Source organism: Phyllobates terribilis, unplaced genomic scaffold, assembly GCF_046119375.1.
Source record: "Phyllobates terribilis strain yellow unplaced genomic scaffold, ASM4611937v1 Scaffold_4__5_contigs__length_816908805, whole genome shotgun sequence".
NCBI classification, from domain to species: domain Eukaryota; kingdom Metazoa; phylum Chordata; class Amphibia; order Anura; family Dendrobatidae; genus Phyllobates; species Phyllobates terribilis.
The window spans coordinates 86,843,478-86,869,973 of NW_027362764.1; the positions used below are offsets into that span (position 1 = coordinate 86,843,478).

The 26,496-nt window shown below is 46.0% G+C and overlaps 1 protein-coding gene across 1 annotated transcript in view; it reads left to right on the forward strand.

The window, feature by feature from the left end:
• The first annotated feature begins 15,709 nt into the window (after positions 1 to 15,709).
• MTPAP (mitochondrial poly(A) polymerase) overlaps positions 15,710 to 26,496 on the forward strand; it is a 28,612-nt gene continuing 17,825 nt past the window's right edge. The window contains exons 1-4 of the mRNA XM_073677594.1: positions 15,710 to 15,879; positions 17,132 to 17,295; positions 17,986 to 18,204; positions 21,331 to 21,555. Coding sequence (XP_073533695.1) covers positions 15,777 to 15,879; positions 17,132 to 17,295; positions 17,986 to 18,204; positions 21,331 to 21,555 — 711 coding nt within the window. The 5' untranslated portion in view covers positions 15,710 to 15,776. The remainder of the gene's footprint in view (positions 15,880 to 17,131; positions 17,296 to 17,985; positions 18,205 to 21,330; positions 21,556 to 26,496) is intronic.

A 26,496-nucleotide genomic window follows, 5' to 3' on the forward strand; every position in this document is an offset into this window, starting at 1 on the left:
GTTAGTTGGGGCACAGTGGTGGATTACAATTTATATTTGGAATGGGAGGGTTTCATAATAACTAATGATATAATAATGGTGGGTGCACATCTGTATTCAGCTGAGTAGAAGGAGAAAAAGTGGGGAATGTGCTCTGTAAGCTGCTATAGATAACTGTGTTATTTTATGCAGAGACGAGTCCTGGCTGGAAGAAGTGATTGCGGTCTGTGTTGGATGAAGGACTTCAACTAGAGACGTCACTGGAGAGTCAGTGTGTTATCTGTACTCTGACACTATACACTATATAGTATGTACAGAGCTCCTGTGTATAATATCACTGGTGTTCACTGTATGACCTGTACAGTATACATTATATACAGAGTTGCTGTGCATAATGCCACTGGTGATCATTGTATTACCTGTACACTATACACTATATACAGAGCTCCTGTGTATAATGTCACTGGTGATCACTGTATTATCTGTACACTACACACCAGGGGCGTACATAGGAATCATGGGGCCCCATAGCAGAAGCTCTAATTGGGGGCCCACCCCCAAAAAAAAAAGTTAATAATTGTCGGGGTCACCAAAGATCAGATCTCACAACTTTCCATCCTTTACATAGTAATTTTCCTGAAGTCCTAGATCTCTCTTTCCTTGCCCCATGAAGTGTGATTCCAATAAAAGGGCCCCCCAAACACAGTATGATACCCCCATGGTGAATTCCTCCACATACGCAGTATAATGACCCTACTGTACCCCAGCTCAACTCCCAGGGCAAAGTATGCTGACCCCAACACAGTATGATCCCCCAACTGTGAGCCCCTAGAGTTAGAGAGGATGGTACATAATAAGGGAGGGTGTTATACATAATAAAAGAGGAAACTATATAACTAAGGATGGCGCTATACATAATAAGTGAGTACACAATATACTAAGGGACTGTGCTATACATAATAAGGCTGCATTCCTGCATCTGTGTGCAGTGTCGGTGTGCTGCCCTGTTTTACCGACGCATTGAGCATGTCCTATTCTAATCCTCAAAATCGGATCAGAACAGGACATTCTCTGACCCTCACAGATCTCATTCTCAGATCCGTGATTTTCATGGATGCGTGAATGGATCTATAAAACTGTACGAGTCCGTAGACCATCCTATAAAAAAATCTGGCAGCACACGGACATTTCACACAAATGTGAGAATGTGGCCTAAGGGATTTTACAGATAACATTATCAATCCAATTCACACAGTGCAGATACAGAATAATATTTACATCCAGGCACTTACCGCTGACGTCTCATATGATCAGAGTCGGTTTCTGCTGCTTCTTCTCCATCTGGTCAGACCTTCATGTCCACATCTCCCAGCCACGACTCGTCTTGTCACGATGATCTCCAGCCTAGAAAATAACAAGGTCACATATTGTATGCATACATGTGTCTCCCCCGCACTGCGCCCCTGAATACAGATATGTAACCCTCCCATTAATATACTATTAGCCACTTAGTAATCAAAATATAAAGTGATAAGCAGCACTGTGCCCCCCATCTACTATATAATTGTCTTATCCCGTCTGTCTGTCTGTCTGTCTGTCCTGGAAATCCCGCGTCGCTCATTGGTCCGGCAGCGGCCAATCAGCGCCGCGGGATTTCTGAAAAAAGATGGCGGCCGTTCGTGGCTCATCTGGCGGACGGAGGTCAGCGGCGATGCAGCGGGGAGATGAGCGGCGCTAGCAGCACAACTACCCCGACCGGCGCCGCTGACCTCCATGCGGCTAACGTCGGAAGATCAGCGGCTTGGCCCGCTGATCTCCCGACAGCAAGTGTGAACGGAGGAATGGGGAGTGGCGCCGCCGGTCGGGATGCTTCTGCTGCGAGCAGCCGCTCATCTCCCCGCTTCTCGCATCAGAAGGAGCCGCACAAGTAGCGCCGCTCCCGGGCCCACACTAATACGACGCTGATTGGTCGCGGTGGCCGGCCGCGACCAATCAGCGAGATGGGCGGCAAATTTAAACGCCGCTCTGCTGATTGGTCGCGGTGGCCGGCCGACCGTGACCAATCAGCGAGATGGGCGGCAAATTTAAACGCCGCTCTGCTGATTGGTCGCGGTGGCCGGCCGACCGCGATCAAGCAGCGAGGTGGGCGGCAAATTTAAATGCCGCTGTGCTGATTAATCGCGACCGGCCACCGCGACCAATGAGCGAGATGGGCGGCAAATTTAAACGCCGCTGTGCTGATTAGTCGCCGTGGCCGGCCGTGACCAATCAGCGAGATGGGCGGCAAATTTAAACGCCGCTCTGCTGATTAATCGCGGCCGGCCACCGCGACCAATCAGCGAGATGGGCGGCAAATTTAAACGCCGCTGTGCTGATTGGTCGCGGTGGCCGGCTACCGCGACCAATCAGCGAGATGGGCGGCAAATTTAAACGCCGCTCTGCTTATTGGTCGCGGAGGCCGGCGATTTTGGTGCCAAATTGAAACAACGCTCTGCTGATTGGTCGCGGTGGCCGGCCGCGACCAATCAGCGAAATGGGCGGCAAATTTAAACAACGCTCTGCTGATTTCTCGCGGTCGCCAGCCGCGACCAATCAGCAGTATTGGCGCCAAATTTAAACCTCGCTCTGCTGATTAGTCGCAACCACCGGCCGTGACCAATCAGCGATATTGGCGCCATATTTAAACACCGCTCTGCTCATTGGTCGCGGTTACCGGTCACGAATAACCAGCATTATTGGCAACAAATTTAAACACCGCTCTGCTGATTAGTCGCGGCCGTGACCAATCACCATTATTGGCGCCAAATTTAAATAGCGCTCTGCTTATTGGTCGCGTTCGCTGGCCGCGACCAATCAGCATTATTGGCGCCAAATTTAAACCCCGCTCTGCTGATTAGTCGCGACCGCCGGCCGTGACCAATCTGCGATATAGGCGCCAAATTTTAACACCGCTTTGCTAATTGGTCGCGGTTGCCGGCCTCGACCAATCAGCGATTTTGGCGTCAAATTTAAGTACCACTCTGCTGATTGCGTCCGGTCCACCGCATACCTATTCTAGAATACCCAATGCGTTAGAATCGGGCCACCATCTAGTTAACTATAATCTCCACCAGCCAATAATATAAATTATTCAGTCTCTGTGACTCTCCCCAATTAACTGTAAGGCTATGTGCACACGGAAAACATACAAGGCTTCACAGTACAAGCAAAGTGAAACCCCCATAATTGCTCTCTCCCAGCACCCTTATCATTGCTCTCTCCCAGCACCCCCGTCATTGCTCTCTCCCAGCACCCCCGTCATTGCTCTCTAGCAGCACCCCCGTCATTGCTCTCTAGCAGCACCCCCGTCATTGCTCTCTCCCAGCACCCCCGTCATTGCTCTCTCCCAGCACCCTCGTCATTGCTCTCTCCCACCACCTCCATCATTGCTCTGTCCCAGCACCCCCATTATTGCTCTGTCCCAGCACCTCCATCATTGCTCTCTCCCACCACCCCCATCATTGCTCTCTCCCAGCATCCCCGTCATTGCCCTCCCCTTCCCCACCATCCCCATCATTGCTCTCCCCAGCCCTATCAGCCCCATTATTGCTCTTCCCAGCCCCATTATTGCTCTTCCCAGCCCCATTATTCCTCTCCCCAGCCCCATCATTGCTCTCCCTAGCCCCATCAGCCCCATTATTGCTCTTCCCAGCCCCATCACTCCTCTCCCCAGCCCCATCAGCCCCATTATTGCTCTTCCCAGCCCCATCATTCCTCTCCCCAGCCCCATTATTGCTCTTCCCAGCCCCATTATTGCTCTTCCCAGCCCCATTATTGCTCTTCCCAGCCCTATGATTCCTCTCCCCAGCCCCATCATTCCTCTCCCCAGCCCCATCATTCCTCTCCCCAGCCCCATTATTGCTCTCCGCAGTCCCACCATCCCACCTTCGCTCTCCTCCCACCTCCCCTCCCCAACGTTTCAGTAAAAAAAATAAAAAAAAACAACTTACCTCAGCTCGCTCCCCTGCAGCAGCATCCTCCTGGTTGCCGGCAGCTTCCTTCCTGACCCAGGCACGCGCTGCATGATGTCATCAAGCTGCGCGCGCCTGGGTCAGGGAGGAAGCAGAGGACGAACCCTCCAGCTCCGCTGCTATTCTCCTCCTGACAGCAGCGGAGCTGCAGGAATCTCTCCCTGACCGCCGCGTGGGGACCCGGTGCAGCTGCACCGGCGGCGGTATGTCCACCCCTGGACTGCTATCCGGCCCCCCGGCTCACGGGCCCCATAGCAGTCGCGTGGTCTGCCGCCAGTGGCGGTACGCCACTGCTACACACTATATACAGAGCTCCTGTGTATAATGTCACTGGTGATCCCTGTATTACCTTTACAGTATACACTATATACAGAGCTCCTGTGTATAATGACACTGGTGATCCCTGTATTGCCTGTACACTGACACTATATAAAGAGCTCCCATGTATAATGGCACTTATGGTAATATTAGTATTGTGTTTTTTTATTAATTATCAGTATTGTAATATTCGGTCACTATGTGGTGGTAATATGTGTTCCGATGATGGTGTGGCGGCATTTGTTCCTTGTATTTGTTCCTTGTATGTGGTATTATTCGGTTACTATGTGGTGGTAATATGTGATCTGGTCATGGTGTGGCGGTATTTGTTCCTTGTATGTGGTATTATTTGGTCACTATGTGGTAGTAATATGTGATCCAGCCATGGTGTGACGGTATTTCTCTTTTGTATGTGATATTATTGGTCATTTTAAAAAAAATGTACGTGATACATTCCCTTAAAGAAAAATAAATAAAAATATACCTAAAATGAGTATTGGGTATTTTAAGAAATGATTAATAGGTTAGAATAGAGTAGAGCCCGGCCAGAAGAGTCTCCTTGTCGTGGTGGTGGCTTAAAAAATCTTTTGGCCAAAACAAAAGCTGCTGGCTATGTATGTGATCTGGTGTTCGATGGGAACTGTTACTGTGTGATTGGTGAGGACGTGGTGCAGAAGTGGAGTTTTTCCAAGAGTGAGGGGTGGGACTGTGGAAGTTTCTAAGTGTGGAGGCGGAGCTGAGATGGAGGCGGAGTTGGGGTGGAGTCTGGGCTGAGTCACAATGGGGGCCCAAAAAATTTGCCAGTATGGGGCCCTGAAATTCCTGGTGGCAGCCCTGTGTACAGTGTCTGGCTTACAGCCTATTGATGACGCCCATACTATTTGATCAGGCGGGCTGTCCAGCACTATATGAGTGCACCCCACAAAGACAGACGCCCCAGTTCACCCAGCCAACACTAAAGGGCCCGGCTGCATCCTGCATAAAAATGGAAAAATGTGCAAAATAAAGATAAAAAGCGACACCGAAAAAAGTGCTAAAGAAATGCTAAAATGAATGAACATATGCGCTGCAATGTAAAAATGACTTGCTGTGCATATGTTCAGTCTTTTCAGCTTCTTATAACCGCTTCAGGTTTTCAAAGCCGAAAAGTGACTAAAAGAAGTAACCCGACCATTCTTCAGGCAGCTTGGAAGCTGCTCGCTATTTTATGGTATACAAGTAAAAAAAACATGCAAAATAACGCTTCAGGTTTTCCTGAGGTGACTTCAGCTTGCAAACTTGGCAGGTTTGCCTAAGCTTAAAGTGAACCTGTCATCAGGATTGTGCTAAGTAAACTATATGCAGTGTCAAGTTGGGGCTGTTACACTGATTAAAATGATACCTGATGTTAGACGCACGCCGCTAGGTTCAGATAGGAGCGATACAGTTTACATTAATTCTTTGGAATCCTGGGGGAATCGTTACTCAGGGCGACCATAGACCATGTGCTGCAGCTTCTCTCAGGCACACAGTGGTAGTGACCCTCAGGCACAGACATGTAGGTTGTTTCACTTCCTGACCAGACACACTTGACAAGAGTCCTCATAAACGGTAGAACAGTAGCATTTAATAAGAAGCCGCACAGCCAGTGCAAGTTAAGTCTTATGAGCAACAGGCTCCAGTGACAAACAGTACAGTTTCCTTAGCAGCAAAGTAGTTCACAGTCTTCCCAGTATTACATGAGAGCACAGTTCTAATGCAAAGGCACATTAATGAACACAGCATTCCTTACAGCACAGTGAGATGGAGGAGGGGGGAGGGTTTGCTGAGGATGATGATCCCTGTGACAACATTTCTTCCAGTCCTTATCTTTCTGCCTGACAATATTCTGCACTGTTAGTTCAGGAACTCTACCTGTCCTGTGTTTAGCTTCACTCCTGACTTGAATCCTTTTCCCTTACAAGGGCGCTTCTGTGAGATACAGAACACACACACCTCCTTTCTCTTCGGCTCCAGACAGACAGTAAACAACTTCCCCACAATCCCCCTGGGGCTCTGCTAAAACATTCCTCTTCTCCTGTGACTGTGTTAACTCCTCTAGTTGCTGGATGCGTCTGAAGCCAGGGGCATACATAGGAATCATGGGGACCCTTAGCAGAAGCTCTAATTGGGCCCCCCCCCCCAAAAAAAAAATTAAATAATTGTCGGGGTCACCAAAGATCATATCTCACAACCTTCCATCCTTTACATAGTAATTTTCCTCCTGCTGACGTCCTAGATCTCTCTTTCATTGCCCCATAAAGTGTGATGTCAATAAAAGGGCCCCCCAAACACAGCGTGAAACCCCCATGGTGAATTCCTCCACATGCACAGTATAATGACCCTACTGTACCCCACCTCAACTCCCAGGGTAAAGTATGCTGACCCCAACACAGTATGATCCCCCAACTGTGAGCCGCTAGAGAGGATGGTACATAATAAGGGAGGGTGTTATATATAATAAAAGAGGAAACTATATAACTAAGGATGGCGCTATACATAATAAGTGAGTACACTATATACTAAGGGACTGTGCTATAGATAATAAGGCTACATTCCTGCATCTGTGTGCAGTGTCGGTGTGCTGCCCTGTTTTACTGACGCATTGAGCATGTCCTATTCTAATCCTCAAAATCGGATCAGAACAGGACATTCTCTGACCCTCTTAGATCTCATTCTCAGATCCGTGATTTTCATGGATGTGTGAATGGATCTATAAAACTGTACGAGTCCGTAGACCATCCTATAAAAAAGTCTGGCAGCACACAGACATTTCACACAAATGTGAGAATATGGCCTAAGGGATTTTACAGATAACATTATCACTCCAAGTCACACAGTGCAGATACAGAATAATATTTACATCCAGGCACTTACCGCTGACGTCTTGTCTGATCAGAGTCGGTTTCTGCTGCTTCTTCTCCATCTGGTCAGACCTTCATGTCCACATCTCCCAGCCACGACTCGTCTTGTCACGATGATCTCCAGCCTAGAAAATAACAAGGTCACATATTGTATGCATACATGTGTCTCCCCCGCTCTGCACCCCTGAATACTGATATGTAACCCCCCCCATTAATATACTATTAGCCACTTAGTAATCAAAATATAAAGTGATAAGCAGCACTGTGACCCCCATTAACTATAATCTCCACCGGCCAATAATATAAATTATACAGTCTCTGTGACTCTTCCCAATTAACTGTAAGGCTATGTGCACACGGAAAGCATACAAGGCTTCACAGTACAAGCAAAGTGAAACCCCCATAATTGCTCTCTCCCTGCACCCCCGTCATTGCTCTCTCCCAGCACCCCCGTCATTGCTCTGTCCCAGCACCCCCATCGTTGCTCTGTCCCAGCACCCCCATCATTGCTCTGTCCCAGCACCCCCATCATTGCTCTGTCCCAGCACCCCCATCATTGCTCTGTCCCAGCACCCCCATCATTGCTCTGTCCCAGCACCCCCATCATTGCGCTTTCCCAGCACCCCCATCATTTCCTCTCGGCACCCCCATCATTACTCTCTCCCGGCCCCACATCATTGCTCTCTCCCAGCACCCCCATCATTGCTCTCTCCCAGCACCACGTCATTGCTCTGCCCTTCCCCACCATCCCCATCATTGCTCTCCCCAGCCCTATCAGCCCCATTATTGCTCTTCCCAGCCCCATCAGCCCCATTATTGCTCTTCCCAGCCCCATCAGCCCCATTATTGCTCTTCCCAGCCCCATCATTCCTCTCCCCAGCCCCATCAGCCCCATTATTGCTCTCCCCAGCCCCATCATTCCTCTCCCTAGCCCCATCAACTCCATTATTCCTCTCCCCAGCCCAATCAGCCCCATTATTGCTCACCCCAGCCCCACCATCCCATCATTGCTCTCCCCAGCCCCATCATTGCTCTCCCCAGCCCCATCATTGCTCTCCCCAGCCCCATCATTACTCTCCCTAGCCCCACCATCCCATTATTCCTCTCCCCAGCCCCATCAACCCCATTATTCCTCTCCCCAGCCCCATTATTGCTCTTCCCAGCCCCATTAGTCCCATTATTCCTATCCCAAGCCCCATCATTCCTCTCCCCTGCCCCATCAGCCCCATTATTGCTCTCCCCAGCCCCATCAACCCCATTATTCCTCTCCCCAGCCCCATTATTGCTCTCCCCAGCCCCACCAACCCCATTATTCCTCTCCCCAGCCCCATCAGCCCTCTCCCCAGCCCCAATATTTCTCTCCCCAGCCCCATCATAGCTCTCCCCAGTCCCATCAGCCCCATTATTGCTCTTCCCAGCCCCATCATTCCTCTCCCCAGCCCCACCATCCCACCATTGCTCTCCCCCACCTCCCCTCCCCAGCATTTCAGTAAAAAAAAAAAACAACAACTTACCTCAGCTCGCTCCCCTGCAGCAGCATCCTCCTGGTTGCCGGCAGCTTTCTTCCTGACCCAGGCGCGCGCTGCATGATGACGTCATCAAGCTGCGCGCCTGGGTCAGGGAGGAAGCTGAGGACGAACCCTCCAGCTCCGCTGCTATTCTCCTCCTGACAGCAGTGGCGCTGCAGGGATCGCTCCCTGACCGCCGCGTGCAGGGAGCAGCTGCACCTTGCGGGCCCCTTGGTGCAGCTGCATGGTGGGGACCCGGCGCAGCTGCACCGGCGGCGGTATGTCCACCCCTGGACTGCTATGGGCCCCCCCCCCGGCTCACGGGCCCCATAGCAGTCGCGTGGTCTGCCGCTATTGGCGGTACGTCACTGTCTGAAGCACAACACTTCCTTCTAATAGTTGCTGAATACTTTTAAAGCAACAGCACTACTTCTGCATGTCACACTGGGTTGAAGAAATCCGTCCTGTGATTATTGTTTAATCTGTGTTTGAGGTTTGGAGTTAGGCCACGGCCCCACTATGAGTATTTGGTCAGTACTTTTTCTCAGGCGTGGGAGCTAAAACCAGGTGAGGAACAATCAGAGAAAAAGTATAATAGAAAAAAAGTCACCAATTCTGCATTTATCACCCACTCCTTTATCAGTCACTAAACTTTCAGTCACCTGCCTCCTATTTAAATACTGCTCCTGCGCATTTAGGCTATGTGCCCACAATGCAGAAATGAAGCAGAAAATTTCTGCAGCATTTCTGCATCTCCCTGGCAGAAAAAATGCATGCAGATTGTGCATGCGTTTTTCCTGCAGAATACATGCGGATCCACATGCGGGTTCACATGCGTTTCCGCATGCAGATTGACAAGCGCTTTCCAGGCGATAGCATCACTTGGAAAGTGCTTGACAACTAGGTCACACTGTATAAATCCATGCAAACGGCATGGATTTATACAGTGTGAACCGTAAAAATTAAAACAAATAAAGCTATACTCACCCCCGATGCCCCGGCGTGGCTGCAGCGCTCGTTCCTGTCTGGTTCCCGGCTGCCGGCATATCGCGAGACAGAGCGGTGAAGGGCCTGCGGTCACATGACTGTGACGTCACCGAAGGTCCTTCAGCGCTGCTGGCATTCAGAAAGAAGCCTCCGGACAGGTGAATATAAACTTTATTTGTTATTTTATTCTTTTTTTACAGGTACAATGGTACCCAGGTCTGGATGAGAGTCTCCTCTCCTCCAGAACTGGGTACCATCCGCACATAGAGACGCATAGAAGCCGCTTGTAAAAATGTACAGTCGCGGTTTCTGTGCGTCTCAATGCAAGTCAATGGCGGGAGTTCCGCTGCGCTTCTGCAAAATTAAATGACATGCTGCGGATTTTTGTACGCAGCGTAAACGCTGCGGAAAAATCCGCAGCATGTGCATAGAACATGCGGAATCCCCTTGGGGACCATGGGGTGCGGATTACCTAGCGTTTCACAAGCGTTTACGCTGCGGAAATTCCGCAGCATAAACGCTTGAAAAACACTACGTGGGCACACAGCCTTAATATTGTGGTCTTCAAAAAACAAAAATGGCTCCAACAAAATGGCGTCGGAAGCATGCGCAGTAGCATCTTTCGGCAAGCGATGCTCTCAATCTGTGCAAGCGTCGTCTCTCTGGGGATGCCCACCAGTGCTGCAGAGAGACTTGCATATATGACACATGTTGGCTGCAGCAGTAACATTACTGATGGACATAATATCATTTCTGCAGGGTCACCAGGGATCACCTACCTAATGTCACTTAAATAATATTGCCCAATTAATAAACAAGGGAATGCTGCTAATAGTTCATCCTACGTCAGGTCGGCATAAAAACGGAAAAGAAACTGTCTAGCCTGCGGGTATGAAGTGGGCTAAGAGCACGCACCATACTCTGCATATGTTATGCAGCCAGCATCTATCACTGCTATTTAACCATTTATAGGCCACTGTCAATCACTGACTGCAGCATTTAAATGGACTGATTGTAATATTGAAGAATAAAGAACCAGTAATCAAAGGTTCAATTACCCACCAAAAAAGGACTATAAAGTAAAAAAAAGCCTTTAAATATATATATATAAAAAATTTTGACCGACACTCCCTCCTTTTTCTCCCATTAAAAAACATATTTGGTATTGACACGTCCGAAAAAAGTCAACACTACGAAAATATAAAATTAATTAGCCCAATCAGTAACTGCTATAAAAAGAAAAACAATCAAATGCATTTTTTTTGCCTTTTTTTGTCTCCGCTCCTCCTTAAAAAAAAAAAATTCAATAAGAAGCAAGTCAAAACGTCATATTTACCCCAGAATGGAATCTGTAAAAAAGTCAACTCGCCACTCAAAAAAAATAAAAAAGCCTCACACAGGTTGATCATCAAAATAATAAAAAATGGAACTCAGAAAATGGTGACACAAACCAAATTATTCTTTTACAATTACAAATTTCCCAATTTTATTTTCATCGGCTCCAGCAGCAGAGAATACTAGTATATTGGATACAGCAGTGTATTTATTTGTACTTGTATTCCAAAGTGAAAAAAGTCATATTATTGTTCCTATAAAACTAAGATTTTTAGTCCAACCAGCCCAGGCTAATCAAAAGCCGTGCGGGGTATGCGGAAGGTAAGAGATTCTCGGCCTCTCATCCAGCCACCAGGTACCACTGACCTGGATGCTGGACCAACCGTCCCGTATTCAGCGGGACGGTCCCATCACGTCTCAGCTAGTGATGAGCGAGTATGCTCTGTTAACCCTTTCGGCGAGCATGCTCGGGTGAACACCGAGTATCTTCAGCGTGCTTGGGGGTTATGTTTCACTCACTCTGTGTGCATGATTTGCGACTGTTTGACAGCTTTAATACATGTGAGAATGTCTGTTTCTTAGGCATTCCTCACATGTATTAAAGCTGTCAAACAGTCGCAAATCATGCACACGGGAGTGAGTGAAACATAACACCCGAACACGGCTGAAGATACTCGGTGTTCGCCCGAGCATGTTCGCCGAAAAGGTTAACAGAGCATACTGGCTCATCACTAGTCATACTCACCTCTCTGACATCTTCCTAGCTCCTCCCTGTGAAGTGCATAAATAAAATTACAATTTTCACTTTGATCTCCAGGGACTTGAAGTTGTTAGCAGGCACTGTCTGATCTTCCTTCCCAGGAAGCAGCTCTACCAATGAGCCACCGCTCATAATGTTACACATAGGAGGTTTTAGTAATCTTGACCTCTATATCAGGCTCCAGCAGCAGAGAATACAAGTACATTGGATACAGCAGTGTATTTCTTTGTATTTGTATTCTAAAGTGAAAAAGTCATATTATTGTTCCTATAAAACTAAGAATATAAGAAATTACAAAAGTGTATTTTTATTTTTATGTAAGAGTCTCCCTGGGGTCTCAAACTCACAACCCTCAACATCCCAGTTAGGAGCTGAACATACTGAGCTACAAGCTCCAGTGATGTTCTCAGGAGAATTTTCTATACTTGATCTGTTATAGCAGCTCTGTCTGCACAGATTGCACTGATACATTACACACAGCAGTGGATTTCTATGTATTGTATTCTAGTTTGTAAATAAGAGATTTTTTTTTTCTTCCTATAAAATGACAAAAAAAAAAATTATGAAAAACTCTTGAAATAGTCATGTTTAATGCGCTTTTTAAAAAATAATAAACATCACAAATCAGCAAATAACACGGACATAATTGGTGTCCCTGTAATCGTAACGACTCACACAACACAGCGATGAGATTATTTACGGAGATCGGTAAATGGCATAACAAAATGACGTGATTGATATTTTTTCTCTATTAAACTTATAAAAAATGTATTAAAAATGTAATAAAAACGTAACATTGGGGCCGAGTTCGCATGTAGATTAAGTGCTGCGTTTTCTCTACTGCTTTTTTTCTGCACGTTTTCTGCAGAAGTCCGCAGCACACGATGCAATAACAATCTTTTCTGATTATTGCTTGTTTTCTGCGTTTCTTTTATGCGTTTCCCCCTTATTTGATGCGATTTTGGTGCAGATGTGAAGACGCGTTTTTAACGCATTTTTAATAGTACAGAAAAGCTTTGATTCTGCGCTTAAAAATGCAACAAAGTTTTTTTCTTCATGCGTTTTTTTTTTTTTTTTTTCAGAAGATGCCTATAGAGATAAAATGCACCAAAACCGCAGAGTTCAGGAGCGTCTTCAGACCACAGAGAGCGGAGATTTCATGGAATCACATTTACTTTGCTTAGACATTTAGACTGTGTTCACATGTAGCGTAAAAGCTGCGTTTTTTTCTGCACAGAAATTCTGCTCTGTTTAAGGGCTCTTTCACACGTCAGTGTGTCTGGTACGAGTGGTGACAGTTTCCAAACGTACCGTAGACACTGACACACACAGACCCATTCAAATTAATGGGTTTGCGCACATCTCAGTGTGTTTCCCCGGACCGTGTGTCCGTGTGATCCACAAGTAGACATGTCTGTTTTTGGCCGGCAGCCCGAATCACACGGACCCATTCACGTCAATGGGTCTGTACTATAAAAAGCAATTAAAAAACGCGGCTTCACATCTGCACCAAAGACGCATCAAATAGGGGGGAAAGGCCTAAAAAATGCGGCAATAATTAGAGAACATTATTATTCTGTAGTTTGGTGCGGATCCTGCAGAAAATAAAAAAACAAAGTATTTCTGCAACGTGTAAACATGGCCTTACAGACACAAAAAAGCCGAATGTTGTATAGTGAAGTTACAAAAAGATGAGAAAGTTCTGGCGGCTCCGAATGTGAATGAGGGAACAAAAAATAATCCACAGGTCCCAACTAGAGATGAGCAGGGTGCACAGATGACGTTGCGCTGCCCTGGGTGATCCAAAGCCACTTCGGGGACGCCGGATGGTTAGAGACTCGCGGTCTCTCGTCCAGCCTACCGGTAGCACTGACCTGGACACTGGACCAGAGACCCATGAATCCATCCGCTCATCTCTAGTCCCAACCATCCTGGATACAGTGCACAGTCCTGGATTTGGGTCTACGCCCTGAAAGTCTCAGGCATCTGATGAATATCCCTTACTACCAGCGCCCCTCTGACAACTCCTCCTGAAAGGGGAGAAAGAAATGGTAAATGGGCGTGGATTGGGATGTGGCTAAAATTTGCAATGGCCCACGTAGCGTGCCCCATGATTTATCCCTCTTTTCGTTCTCTAAAAGTTGGAAGGTGTGTGTGTGTGTGTGTGTGTGTGTATGTGTGTGTGTGTGTATGTGTGTGTGTGTGTGTGTGTATGTGTGTGTGTGTGTGTACACACACACACACACACACGTGCATCTCACTAAATTAGAATATCATCAAAAAGTCAATTTATTTCAGTTCTTCAATACAAAAAGTGAAACTCGTATATATTATATATAGTCATTACAAACACAGTGATATTTCAAGTGCTTATTTCTGTTAATGTTGATGATTATGGCTTACAGCCAATAAAAACACAAAAGTCATTATCTCAGTAAATTAAAATAATTAACAAAAAACACCTGCAAAGGCTTCCTAAGCATTAAAAAAGGTCCCTTAGTCTATTTCAGTAGGCTCCACAATCATGGGGAAGACTGCTGACTTGACAGATGTCCAGAAGGCAGTCATTGACACACTCCACAAGGTCCCAGTGTTCAAATTTTCATTTGGAAATCAAGGTCCCAGAGTCTGGAGGAAGAGTGGAGAGGCCACAATCCAAGCTGCTTGAGGTCTAGTGTGACGTTTTCACAATCTGTGATGGTTTGGGGCGCCATGTCATCTGCTGGTGTAGGTCCACTGTGTTTTATCAAGACCAAAGTCAGCGCAGCTGTCTACCAGTAAATTTTAGAGCACTTCATGCTTCCCTCTGCCGACAAGCTTTTTGGAGATGGAAATGTCATTCTCCAGCAGGACTTGGCACCTGTCCACACTGCCGAAAGTACCAATACCTGGTTTACACACAACAGTATCACTGTGCTTGATTGGCAGCAAACTCACCTGACCTTAACCCCAGAGAATCTATAGGGTATTGTCAAGAGGAAGATGAGAGACACCAGACCGCACAATGCAGATGAGCTGAAGGCTGCTATCAAAGCAACCTGGGCTTCCATAACACCTCAGCAGTGCCACAGGCTGATCGCCTCCATGCCACGCCGCATTGATGCAGTAATTGATGCAAAAGGAGCCTCGACCAAGTATTGAGGCATTTACTGAATGTACATTTCAGTAGGCCAACATTTTGGATTTTAAAAACATTTTTCAAGCTGTTGTTATAACGTATTCTAATTTACTGAGATAATGACTTGTGCTTTCATTGGCTGTAAGCCATAATCATCAACATTAACAGAAATAAACACTTGAAATAGATCACTCTGTCTGTAATGACTCTATATAATATGAGTTTCACTTTTTGTATTGAAGAACTGAAATAAATTAACTTTTTGATGATATTCTAATTTAGTGAGATACACCTGTATATTTCAGCAGTGTCTGTGGACATGTTGGCAGAGCACATCACCCCCATTCTCTTGGTGTCTGCAGCAACATACACCATGGACTGAATAGTGGCCAGGGCTAGTTCACGAGGCCGTACAGCGGCCATATTGTCTAGCTCTAGGCCATGTTTCCGGCTGTGACTAAGCATTGTATACAGACAGTGGGGTTGGAACGTGCGGCCGTGATATCGATGATAAGAAAAAACAGCAGCTGTATGGTCATGGGAGGTCACCCTCACTGCCCAATGGAAAAAAAAATATATACACACACCAAAAAATGCGTATGTATGCATTTTTTGGTGTGCTGGGTGCTGTAGTTCAACTTTTCACATTTTTTAACGTTTACTGGTTGCTAAATCACTTTATGGGGAAAAAAAGGAGATAAACCCTTACGTCAGAGAGAAGTAAAAACTTTAGGATGTAAAATCCGACCAGAAAATAAAAATCTTTCACTTTCACTTTCTGGAAAGCGCATGGCAGATTTCTGAAGCGTTTTGGGCCACCTGGGACGCCGTAGATCTTTCTCACACACGCGCAGAAGGTCGTCCCCGGCCGGTAGTGTCATGGTGAGCCGCACTAGGTTGCATTCTGTGCTGAGGGCCGCCGGCCGGGCCCTGAGCACCTCCGCCGGGAGGAAGCAGCGGCCGCTGGAGGCGGAGAAGGCAGGTGAGGCCTCAGTCCTTGTGCCCCGGTACTATGTATCGCGCCTCCCGCCCTGGTCGCCGTGTGGAGGTCACTGCTGCCGTCACACGTGTGGTGTCCATGGGGCCGGAGGCGTCCTGTCACGTAGACTGGGGCGAGGCTGCTGGGAATTGTAGTTCCCTTAGTTGAGCTACAGTTGGCTGCGTGTTACTGTGGTCCCACTCTGCAGGGTCTTCATAGAGCCCTGCATTGTCAGCTTCCTCTGTTGTCCCTCCTGGAAATCTGCGAATGAATTGATAACTGAGCATTACACCCCCCTTATCAATGAGGCCCCCCCACACACTGATTGTATCGGCATATTATGGTAACACCTAGATAGACGTGTAAACATTTCCAAGAGGAATAACCGAGGAACGGTTTAATGCACTATTGTGGTTATATTATGGGAGTTGCAGGTAGATGCACTGCGTCGGGCATGGCCTCCCCCCACGTCGCTCATGCCCTCTTTTTGGGGGGCTGGGTGGAATATTACTCACGTTCACCACCATCCATTGATATCTATAGTGTGCGAGCAGCTGCAGAGATCATTACTGATGGGCGCTCTGTGACGCCCTGATCGCCCCGTTATCAGCTCCGCTGAGCTGCGATACTGCGGGTGCTCAAGATGGATTATGAACGTTCTCTAAATCGTCTACAATAAATAATTTCATTATAAATGGGTAACCATTAGTATAAGTCATCAGTGGGGTCCGCCCCCCCACCCATCAGTTGTTTACGGGTCCCATGGCGGCCATTAGTGCACTGCTCCGAGAAGTGACAGCACAGCACCGCACACTGTGTAGTGGCTGTTCTCGGGTAGTGCTGCTCACTTCCTAGTGAAGTGAATAGGAGCTGGTCTGCAGTACCCAAGAACATGGTTTTCTGGCTCCTTACACTGTTTACTTCTGACAATGGGGAGCTTTTTATATTAACTCCCATAGAAATAAATAGAGAGAGCTAGCACATGGGCGCCTCCTCTCCTGTCATTGCAAGTAGGCACCAGAATGAGGATGTGCATCCATTGCACATTTAGGATATATTCCTTTTAAAGGGAACATGATTCATATTGCCTAAGTCACGGACAACCATGTGACCCTGTGTTTCCACCGTTCAGATGTGTCTCGTATACTTTGAATGAGGAGGATCATGCAGAGTCGAGTCTTCAGAGTGGCTTCTGTCGTGTGTCACTACATGCACTGGATCTGCCTTTCTGATGATCCTTTTATGCCGTTCACAGATCAAGTCACAAAAACCAACTTTTCAGATGTGCAGAACGTACGACATGAACAGGCCAAGCATTCAGTATTGATCGCCTGCCCGGCCAAGATCAACGAAACCAAGTTCCTGCGGTATCTGACACAGCACGGGGAGGTGGCCAGCCACTTCTTCTTTGACAGCAATGTAAGTATTGGTCCTCACTGATTATCTGTAGTCTAATAATAATAATGACCCGTGAAATGGAAGATGGCCATCACAGAGCTTGGCCGTGAAGACGCCCCTGTGTTATTCACTTCTTGCTACAGTCAGGTTTTTTTTTTTTTCATTCTCGACTTCCAAGAGCCATAACTTTTATTTTTCTGCCAAAAAAAGTCGTATGAGGGCTTGTTTTTTTGTGGAAAAGATTTGTATTTTTGAAGATTAATTTAACATATAATATATTAGAAAACAGGAAATTATCTGGGGATTGGAAATGTTTTTGGGGAAGGTTATAGGAGTGTTGTACAGCGATCACTGTGCAGTAAAAATTACTTGTCAACTTTATCCTGCTACATAGGGCTCGTGCAGACGACGTTATAACGCAGGCTATTCAGGGTTTTGACAGCTAGCACTCGTCCTCATGGTCTTCTATGGGGTTGTACAGCGTGCACGATTTGCCGCTGATAATTGGATGGCACATTCCCATTCATGTCTATGGATCTGTGGTAAACATCAGACCGCAGTTGGATGATATAATGCAGACAGAGACCCTGACTCCAGCATACAACTACTTCTGGCCTCTGCATCACACTTCTGTGCCATTGGTCTCTCCTGTATATATTCTTCATACTGTTTTCACAGCACCGTGCGTTTCTACTTTGTGTTTTCTTCTAGGGCACGCACGCAGTTGTGGAGTTTGTGGATCTACAAAGCGTAGAATCGCTCCTATCAGGAACGAAGATCCCTAGCGATGAGGATGTATATGTAGTACCGTATAAATCCAGATATATCAGAGTAAAGACTACAAATGTGGGCCAGCAGTTTCCAAAGTGTTGGCCGCAATCCTCTATGCCCGTCAACAATCTAATAGAGAAATTATGCACCGCCGAGAACGTAAGTTGAAAATGCTTAAACCTCGTTCTGTGTTCTAATGATTCATCTGAGCAAGTAATGCAAATGACAAAGGCAGCCGCACAATGTTTCTATGTTCAGTAATAAAAACAAAATCATGGTTTGCCATGTCTACCTGCTGTTCCTCAGTTATTATTCCTGGAAATGTATAAATATAAAAAAAAAAACTGAGTATAACCATTCCCTTTTATCAGTTTTATCCAGTCTTTAAGCATGCTGACACACTGCTGACAGTGTCAGAACATTTTGAGGCGGAATTAGGCCACGGTCACATGTTGAGCGTTTGGTGATTTTTATTTTTTACGTCAGGGTAACGTTTCTCCTTGTGGAGAGTGACAAGCTATACCTGGCATGTCTGAGTGAGGAGACTTGTATACCATGCAATGCTCCTTTGGGAAATTAAATATGCAAATTATCTCTTCAGAGAGGAAAAGTGACTAGAACTCTAGTTCCACCTATTGGAAGCAGCGATCCTAAAAGTCAATATCAACCCTTTAACGAGCCTTGTTATATGGCTTGGGATAACAGCCAAACCAGAATCTCAATTTGCAGACAGTATTTTGGGGAATTGCCCCCTCATCAGTGCAAAGTATGAGATCTGATTTGGCTAGGTGAAATGTTCTGGACTGGGGTTAAAGGGGTTACGTTTCTCCTTGTGGAGAGAGACAAGCCAGGCCTGGCATGTCAGAATGTAGAGACCAGAAAGCCTTGCATGCTCCTCTGGGAAATTAAATACGCAAATTGTCTCTTCATAGAGGAAAAGGACTAGAACTCTATAGCGCCTCTAAGCCAAACCCAGTGGTGGGTGATAAATACAGAAGTGGTGACGTGTTTCTATTATACTTTTCCTCTGATTGTCCCTCACCTGGTTTTGACTTACAAACAATGATGTAAAATACTGAACGTGTGAACATTTCCTAACATTGTTGGGATGCAAAGAAGAATTGTAAGAAAACTCGTTCCAGAATTATTTTATGATGAATGCAGACACGAGAGGGCTAACAGGTACTTTAAAAAATGTAGCTGAGAGAATGTATGAGATGTCGGGTGAAATTTAGAAAGCTAACCATTAAGTATTATATCTTTTATTTTTTTTTCGATACTGTACTCAGTGCATTCGAGACTCTTATTGGAGATACAGGTGCATCTCACTAAATTAGAATATCATCAAAAAGTTAATTTATTTCAGTTCTTCAATACAAAAAGTGAAACTCATATATTATATAGAGTCATTACAAGCTGAGTGATCTATTTCAAGTGTTTATTTCTGTTAATGTTGATGATTATGGCTTACAGCCAATGAAAACACAAAAGTCATTATCTCAGTAAATTAGAATACTTTATAACAACAGCTTGAAAAATGTTTTTAAAATCCGAAATGTTGGCCTACTGAAATGTATGATCAGTAAATGCACTCAATACTTGGTCGGGGCTCCTTTTGCATCAATTACTGCATCAATGTGGCATGGAGGCGATCAGCCTGTGGCACTGTTGAGGGGTTATGGAAGCCCAGGTTGCTTTGATAGCAGCCTTCAGCTCATCTGTATTGTTGGGTCTGGTGTCTCTCATCTTCCTCTTGACAATACCCAATAGATTCTCTATGGGGTTAAGGTCAGGTGAGTTTGCTGGCCAATCAAGCACAGTGATACTGTTGTTTGTAAACCAGGTATTGGTACTTTTGGCCGTGTGGACAGGTGCCAAGTCCTGCTGGAGAATGAAATTTCCATCTCCAAAAAGCTTGTCGGCAGATGGAAGCATGAAGTGCTCTAAAATTTCCTGGTGGACGGCTGCGCTGACTTTGGTCTTGATAAAACACAGTGGACCTACACCAGCAGATGACATGGCTCCCCAAACCATCACTGATTGTGGAAACTTCACACTAGACCTCAAGCAGCTTGGATTGTGGCCTCTCCACTCTTCCTCCAGACTCTAGGACCTTGATTTCCAAATGAAAATTGGAACTCTGGGACCTAGTGGAGTGTGTCAATGACTGCCTTCTGGACATCTGTTAAGTCAGCAGTCTTCCCCCATGATTGTGGAGCCTACTGAAACAGACTAAGAGACCTTTTTTTAACGCTTAGGAAGCCTTTGCAGGTGTTTTTTCTTAACTATTTTAATTTACTGAGATAATGACTTTTGTGTTTTCATTGTCTGTAAGCCATAATCATCAACATTAACAGAAATAAACACTTGAAATAGATCACTCTGCTTGTAATGACTCTATATAATATATGAGTTTCACTTTTTGTATTGAAGAACTGAAATAAATTAACTTTTTGATGATATTCTAATTTAGTGAGATGCTCCTGTATATGTCAAGACAATGGCTCCAATTATACAATGTTTTTGCAATGGCTGTTTTATGGAAAAGAATATTTTGGTACACTTTCTCCTAGTAGAAAAAAAGGTATTGCAGCCCTATATAGGCTATAAGGATAGTCTTTGGCCTCTTTATAGTGACTGGCATATAAGCAGGGAGATGTTCACACATAGCCTTAAGATTCCCAAACATAGGGCTCAGATGCAGCAGCGTGCAAAGAGTTTACAGGACTTAACCGGGACTTTTTTAAAATTATTTTTGCATATGAGGCTAAGAACTAACAGGCACGTAGTTGTTCTACCCGTCACTGATCTCTCCGGCTCAAAGCGATCACAGATTGCTCCTGGCAGCAACTCTGTTTCTTCCGCTGTCATCGGATCGACAGATCAGCATCTTCTCTTCTGCTTTGCTCTGTTGACAGGGCGTCTCTGCCAATGTCATTCTGATTAACAGCCAGCTCCCCGCTGCCAAACTGCGGGGAGCTGGATGTCAATTGGCTTAACGTCTGCTGTGATGCCCCATCAACAGAACAAAGAAGAGGAGCTTTCTCTGTTAATGAAAGATGAAAATGAAGCAGGAGAATCACTGCCTGAGCCAGCAAAGATGGCCCTGTGCCGAATAGACAAGTAGAAGCTACCCGCCTGTTCGTACTTAGCCCCATACACAAATAATAAAAGTCCCGGATAACCCCTCTGAGGTCTGTAGACGATGTATACAGCTCAGCTAGCCCCAGTACTTATATGATATTTTCGCTCACTAACTTTTCTGACTCCTTTCTTGTTAATCAGATAGAAGACCAGGCACAGATGCTCCTAGACGAGCTCCAATTAACAGAGGAAAGCATCAGACTCCGCTACTTGGTCAGTTCTCTGATAAGCGACATTGCCACCGCTTACTTCCCAGAAGCCTCGGTGCACCTTTATGGCTCCAGTGTAAATTCATTCGGAAAAATGGGCTGTGATTTGGACTTGTTTTTAAATTTGGAAGATATAAAGGGATACAAATCTGGAAAGGTAAGACCGCGGACGTAGCAAATCAGCGTCTGGTTATGGTGGAGGGGCTGATTCTGCGCAGTAGGCTTTATTTACTTGACAGCGCAGTAAGACAATGTGTGTGAGCTGCAATTTCGAGACATAGTCCATAGACAAGGGTGCGATTTATGGGCATACCCCCCAAAGAACACCAAAATATATATATTAAATAAAAGAAGAAACATGTGCTTTTCTCCTGCACAGCAGAGCTCCAGGCCTCCTTTCAATTGATGGGAGTTTGTTGCAGTTCTCTGTACAGCGGGGGCTGGTAATGTCACTGTGTATGGAAATACTGTCTCCCCAGTACTAATTAACAATGTGCTGTCCCACAGTTTGACCCCCCCACTGATCAGGGATTGTTGGCATACCCTACCTATAGGCTTTTCATTAACATGGCAGCAAACCACTTCAGTCTTTGTTTTATGTCTAAGATTACTTTCGCTGGGATGCTTTATCCTGTATAGAAAATACTATTTTTTTTCTCCCCTCCAGGACAGACCTCTATTAATTATAGCATATGTAAGATGAGCGAATTACGCATAATTACATAATAGAAGAAATGGTAATATTAGCCTTACTTCTGTTTCTCTTATGCGCCGCTGGCGGCCTCCTCTCGCTGTGAGGGAGCGCCGCTGGCGGACTCTTCTGGCTGTGAGGGAGCGCCGCTGGCGGACTCCTCTGGCTGTGAGGGAGCGCCGCTGGCGGCCTCCTCTGGCTGTGAGGGAGCGCCGCTGGCGGCCTCCTCTGGCTGTGAGGGAGCGCCGCTGGCGGCCTCCTCTGGCTGTGAGGGAGCGCCGCTGGCGGCCTCCTCTGGCTGTGAGGGAGCGCCGCTGGCGGCCTCCTCTGGCTGTGAGGGAGCGCCGCTGGCGGCCTCCTCTGGCTGTGAGGGAGCGCCGCTGGCGGACTCTTCTGGCTGTGAGGGAGCGCCGCTGGCGGACTCTTCTGGCTGTGAGGGAGCGCCGCTGGCGGACTCTTCTGGCTGTGAGGGAGCGCCGCTGGCGGACTCCTCTGGCTGTGAGGGAGCGCCGCTGGCGGCCTCCTCTGGCTGTGAGGGAGCGCCGCTGGCGGCCTCCTCTGGCTGTGAGGGAGCGCCGCTGGCGGCCTCCTCTGGCTGTGAGGGAGCGCCGCTAGCGGCCTCCTCTGGCTGTGAGGGAGCGCCGCTGGCGGCCTCCTCTGGCTGTGAGGGAGCGCCGCTGGCGGCCTCCTCTGGCTGTGAGGGAGCGCCGCTGGCGGGCTCCCCTGGCTTCATTTTACTTTTTAGAGAACAAAAGGATTGGCCCTTGGAAATCAGACATGCTTGATCCTTCTGTTGTCTGGCCTAATATGCCAGGGAAGAGTTGCAAGCCCCCATACACATTAGACTGTTGATTGAATCCGTTGATATTAACTGTCTGTCCTTAGTCTAATGTGTTTTGGGGCCTAAAAGGGATTGTTTCATGGTTATTTAAAAAAAAAATGTTTTGTACTTTTCTTCCCAGGTTCCACCGGTGAGTCTCCGCTGCTGTCAATATGACGTCAGTACCACAGACTATGCCAATCAGTGAGCTCAGCGGTTCTGAACAGGACATTCCACTGTAGATGGAACACCCCACTCTAAGCCACTGAGCTCATTGATTGGCTGCAGCGTTGTCGACATAACGTCAGCACCACAGCCAATTCCAGACACTGGAAGCAGCAGTAGAGACTCAGCCGGTGGACCTCAGGAAGGTGAGGACAAAGCTTTCTTTTTTTTTTTTTTTTTTTATAAACAAAATGCATCTAGGGATGAATTATGTTTGAAATGGAACAACCCCTTTAAGTCTTCCATTTTCAGTAGTTATCACAATTAGAGCATATAAATATAAGAATAATATTATTTTTTTTATGGTTAATTTAACATAAAGTGTTAAATGAGCCAAACCGTAATGTAAGCGAATGCGAATATCTCCAGCCAGATGGTGATCTGTAAGAAATTATTTTATGTGGGATTACATTTTGTAAGAAGTCATAGAATTAACCCCTTCACTGGAATTTTGGTGACATTTTTGTAATTTCTAAACTTTAATTTTTATTCCTTTTAAACAAGATAATTATCTGAAAATTGTAAACTTGCCGTTGTAGGGCCCAGTACATTGTAGGGCCCAGCTCGTGCTTCAGGAGACATGCACCCGTAAATTAGGTGGGCTCTCATCACTACAGAAATGCCAAACGTGGATGCTAAATGTAGTTTAGGCACACTGCGGGGCTCAGAAGGGAGGAGGGCATTTGTATTTGGGAGCACAGAATTCTCTGGATTTCTCTTGGAGGGCGAGGAGCCATAGCACTTTTCTAGAGCCTTTATAGTACCAGTAATGTGGAAGCCCCTATATTTCCATTGACAGATGACGGACCTGAGTGGGGACTTATGTTTTTGGATTGAGTTGAAGCTTTTATTGGGAACATTTTGGACCACATTTATCCGGTGCTCTATGCTGAGCACTTACATTGGGGTTTCCATCTAAATCTCCTAGCGATGTGATTCAGATGAAACCCCCGAGGGATCCATTCCCTAATGAGGCAGCAGAGTTACTCTAAACTCTGTCTGGCCTCTGTTTAGCGGTGTCCTTTTCAGAGGTGCACAAAACTGTGGCCGATGGCACTTTTATGCACGCCTTAAAAGATGGACACCGCCGGATCACAGGCCAGATGGCGTCCACACTGCCTCCATCTGCCTCATTTCATTATAGTGAATCTTTCGCCTGGGGTTCTGTCTGAATCACGTATTTTAGAGATTTACATGGAAACCCCGGTGTAAGTGCTCATCTCAGAGCGCAGGATAAATGTGCGCCGAGCCTTACTGCGATCTTTGGGAGGCAGAATAAACAAATCAGCAGCAGGTGAAGAATTGCTTTTATTTATTTTTTTACGCCGTTCCTCGTGTGGTATAAGTGATTAGACAACTTAAATCTGGTATCGCACCAACCCGAAGAATAATGTCAGGTTTTTATGGTTGGCTGCACTCGCACACTAAACGTTTGTTGTTGTTTTTTTCCCCCCTCTGGCGTTCACCATATGTTTTGGTGCTTTTACACAATAAAACTATTTTATAGAAAAAAATATTATTTTTGCATCGCTTTATTCTAAGAGCTATAACTTTTTTATTTTTCCACTGATTGCGCTGTATGTTCGGCTCGTTTTTTGTGGGACAAAGTGACGTTTTTAGCGATACCATTTTTATTTACATTTAACTTTTTTGATTTGCATTTTATTCCACTTTTTTTAGGGCGATATAATGAATAAGCAGGTTTTTTTTGTCACTTTTTTTTTTATAAAAAATTTTTTTTACTGAGTTCACTGAAGGGGTGAAATAGTGTGACTGTTTTATAGGTCAAGTCGTTCCGGATGCGGCAATACTAATTGTGTATCTTTTTTTTTTTGTTTGTTTTATTTTATGATTTTTTTTGTGTGTGTATATAATTTTCACAATTATTTTTATCAGTTTTATTTTTTTTTTTTATACTTTGTCCCTCTACTAGTCTTTATAATAATAATAATTTTTTTATTTTTATAGCGCCAACATATTCCGCAGCACTTTACAAATTTTAGCGGGGACTTAAGCTGAGTTCACACGATGCGTTTTTCATGCGTTTCCGCGGCGTTTTTGCAGTTGCGTAAACGCCGCGGAAACGCATGAAAAACGCATGGTAGAAGGGCAGCAATGTTCCCCAATTGAAATCCGCATGTGCTGTGCCCATGATGCGGTAAACGCTGCGGTCAAAAATCCGCAGCATGTCAATTAATTTTGCGGAAACGCTGCTCTTTTGCCGCCATTGACTTGCATTAGACCGCATGGAATCCGCATCACTGTATATGTTGATGCTCTTTTCATGCGGTCTAATGTGCGGATGGTACCCGGGTGTGGAGGAGAGGACTCTCATCCAGACCCAGGTACCATTAAAAAAAAAAGAATAAAATAAAAAATATATATATTCTCACCTTCTGACGGCCCGCGCAGCGCTCCTGCTTGATTCCCCGCACTTCGCGGTTGAATGAAGAAGGACCTTCGCTGACGTCAGAGTCATGTGACGGGTCACGTGACGCTGACGTCGGAAGGTCCTAAAGTCTTCACTGCCGGCAGCCGGGACCGAGCGAAGCAGGACACCGGGGGCCATCAGAGGGTAAAGTATATATTTATTTTTTGACATTCACACACTATATAAATCCATGCCGGTTGCATGGATTTATATAGTGTAAAGTTGACAAGCACTTTCCAAGTGATGCTAAAATCGCTTGGGAAGCGCTTGTCAACCCGCATGCGGAAATGAAAGTGGCAGGAAACCGCATGTACAATCCGCATGCATTTTTTCCTGCCAGAGAGATGCAGAAACGCTCAGGAAAAAATCCTGAGCATTTCTGCATCGTGTGCACATACCCTTATACAGACAATACAGAATAAGCATATTTCATATCGAAAGGAGTGAGGGCCCTGCTCGCAAGCTTACAATCTATAAGGAAATGGGGAAGACACAAAAGGTAGAATGTACATATATTGCATAATGCAGCCTAAATATACTAAATAGGATAAATAATAATACATGGACTGGTCGCCTGCCAGTATGTGTGCAGTCCTGACCGAGGCTATTATGTGCACGGATGGTATGAACCTGAAATTGAAGAAGATTTTAATATGGGGGAAAACTGGGACGGACAGATAGTGTGTGGAGGCGATACGCCAGTCTAAAGAAATGGGTTTTTAGGGTCCGCTTGAAACTGTGGGTATTGGGAATTAATTGAACTGTCCTGGGTAGTGCATTCCAAAGAATTGGCGCAGCACGCGAGAAATCTTGGAGACGGGAGTGGGAAGTTCGGATTATGGAGGATTTTAGTTTTAAGTCACTGGCAGAACGGAGGGCACGTGTAGGGTGGTAGACTGAGACAAGGGAGGAGATGTAGGGGGGTACTGAA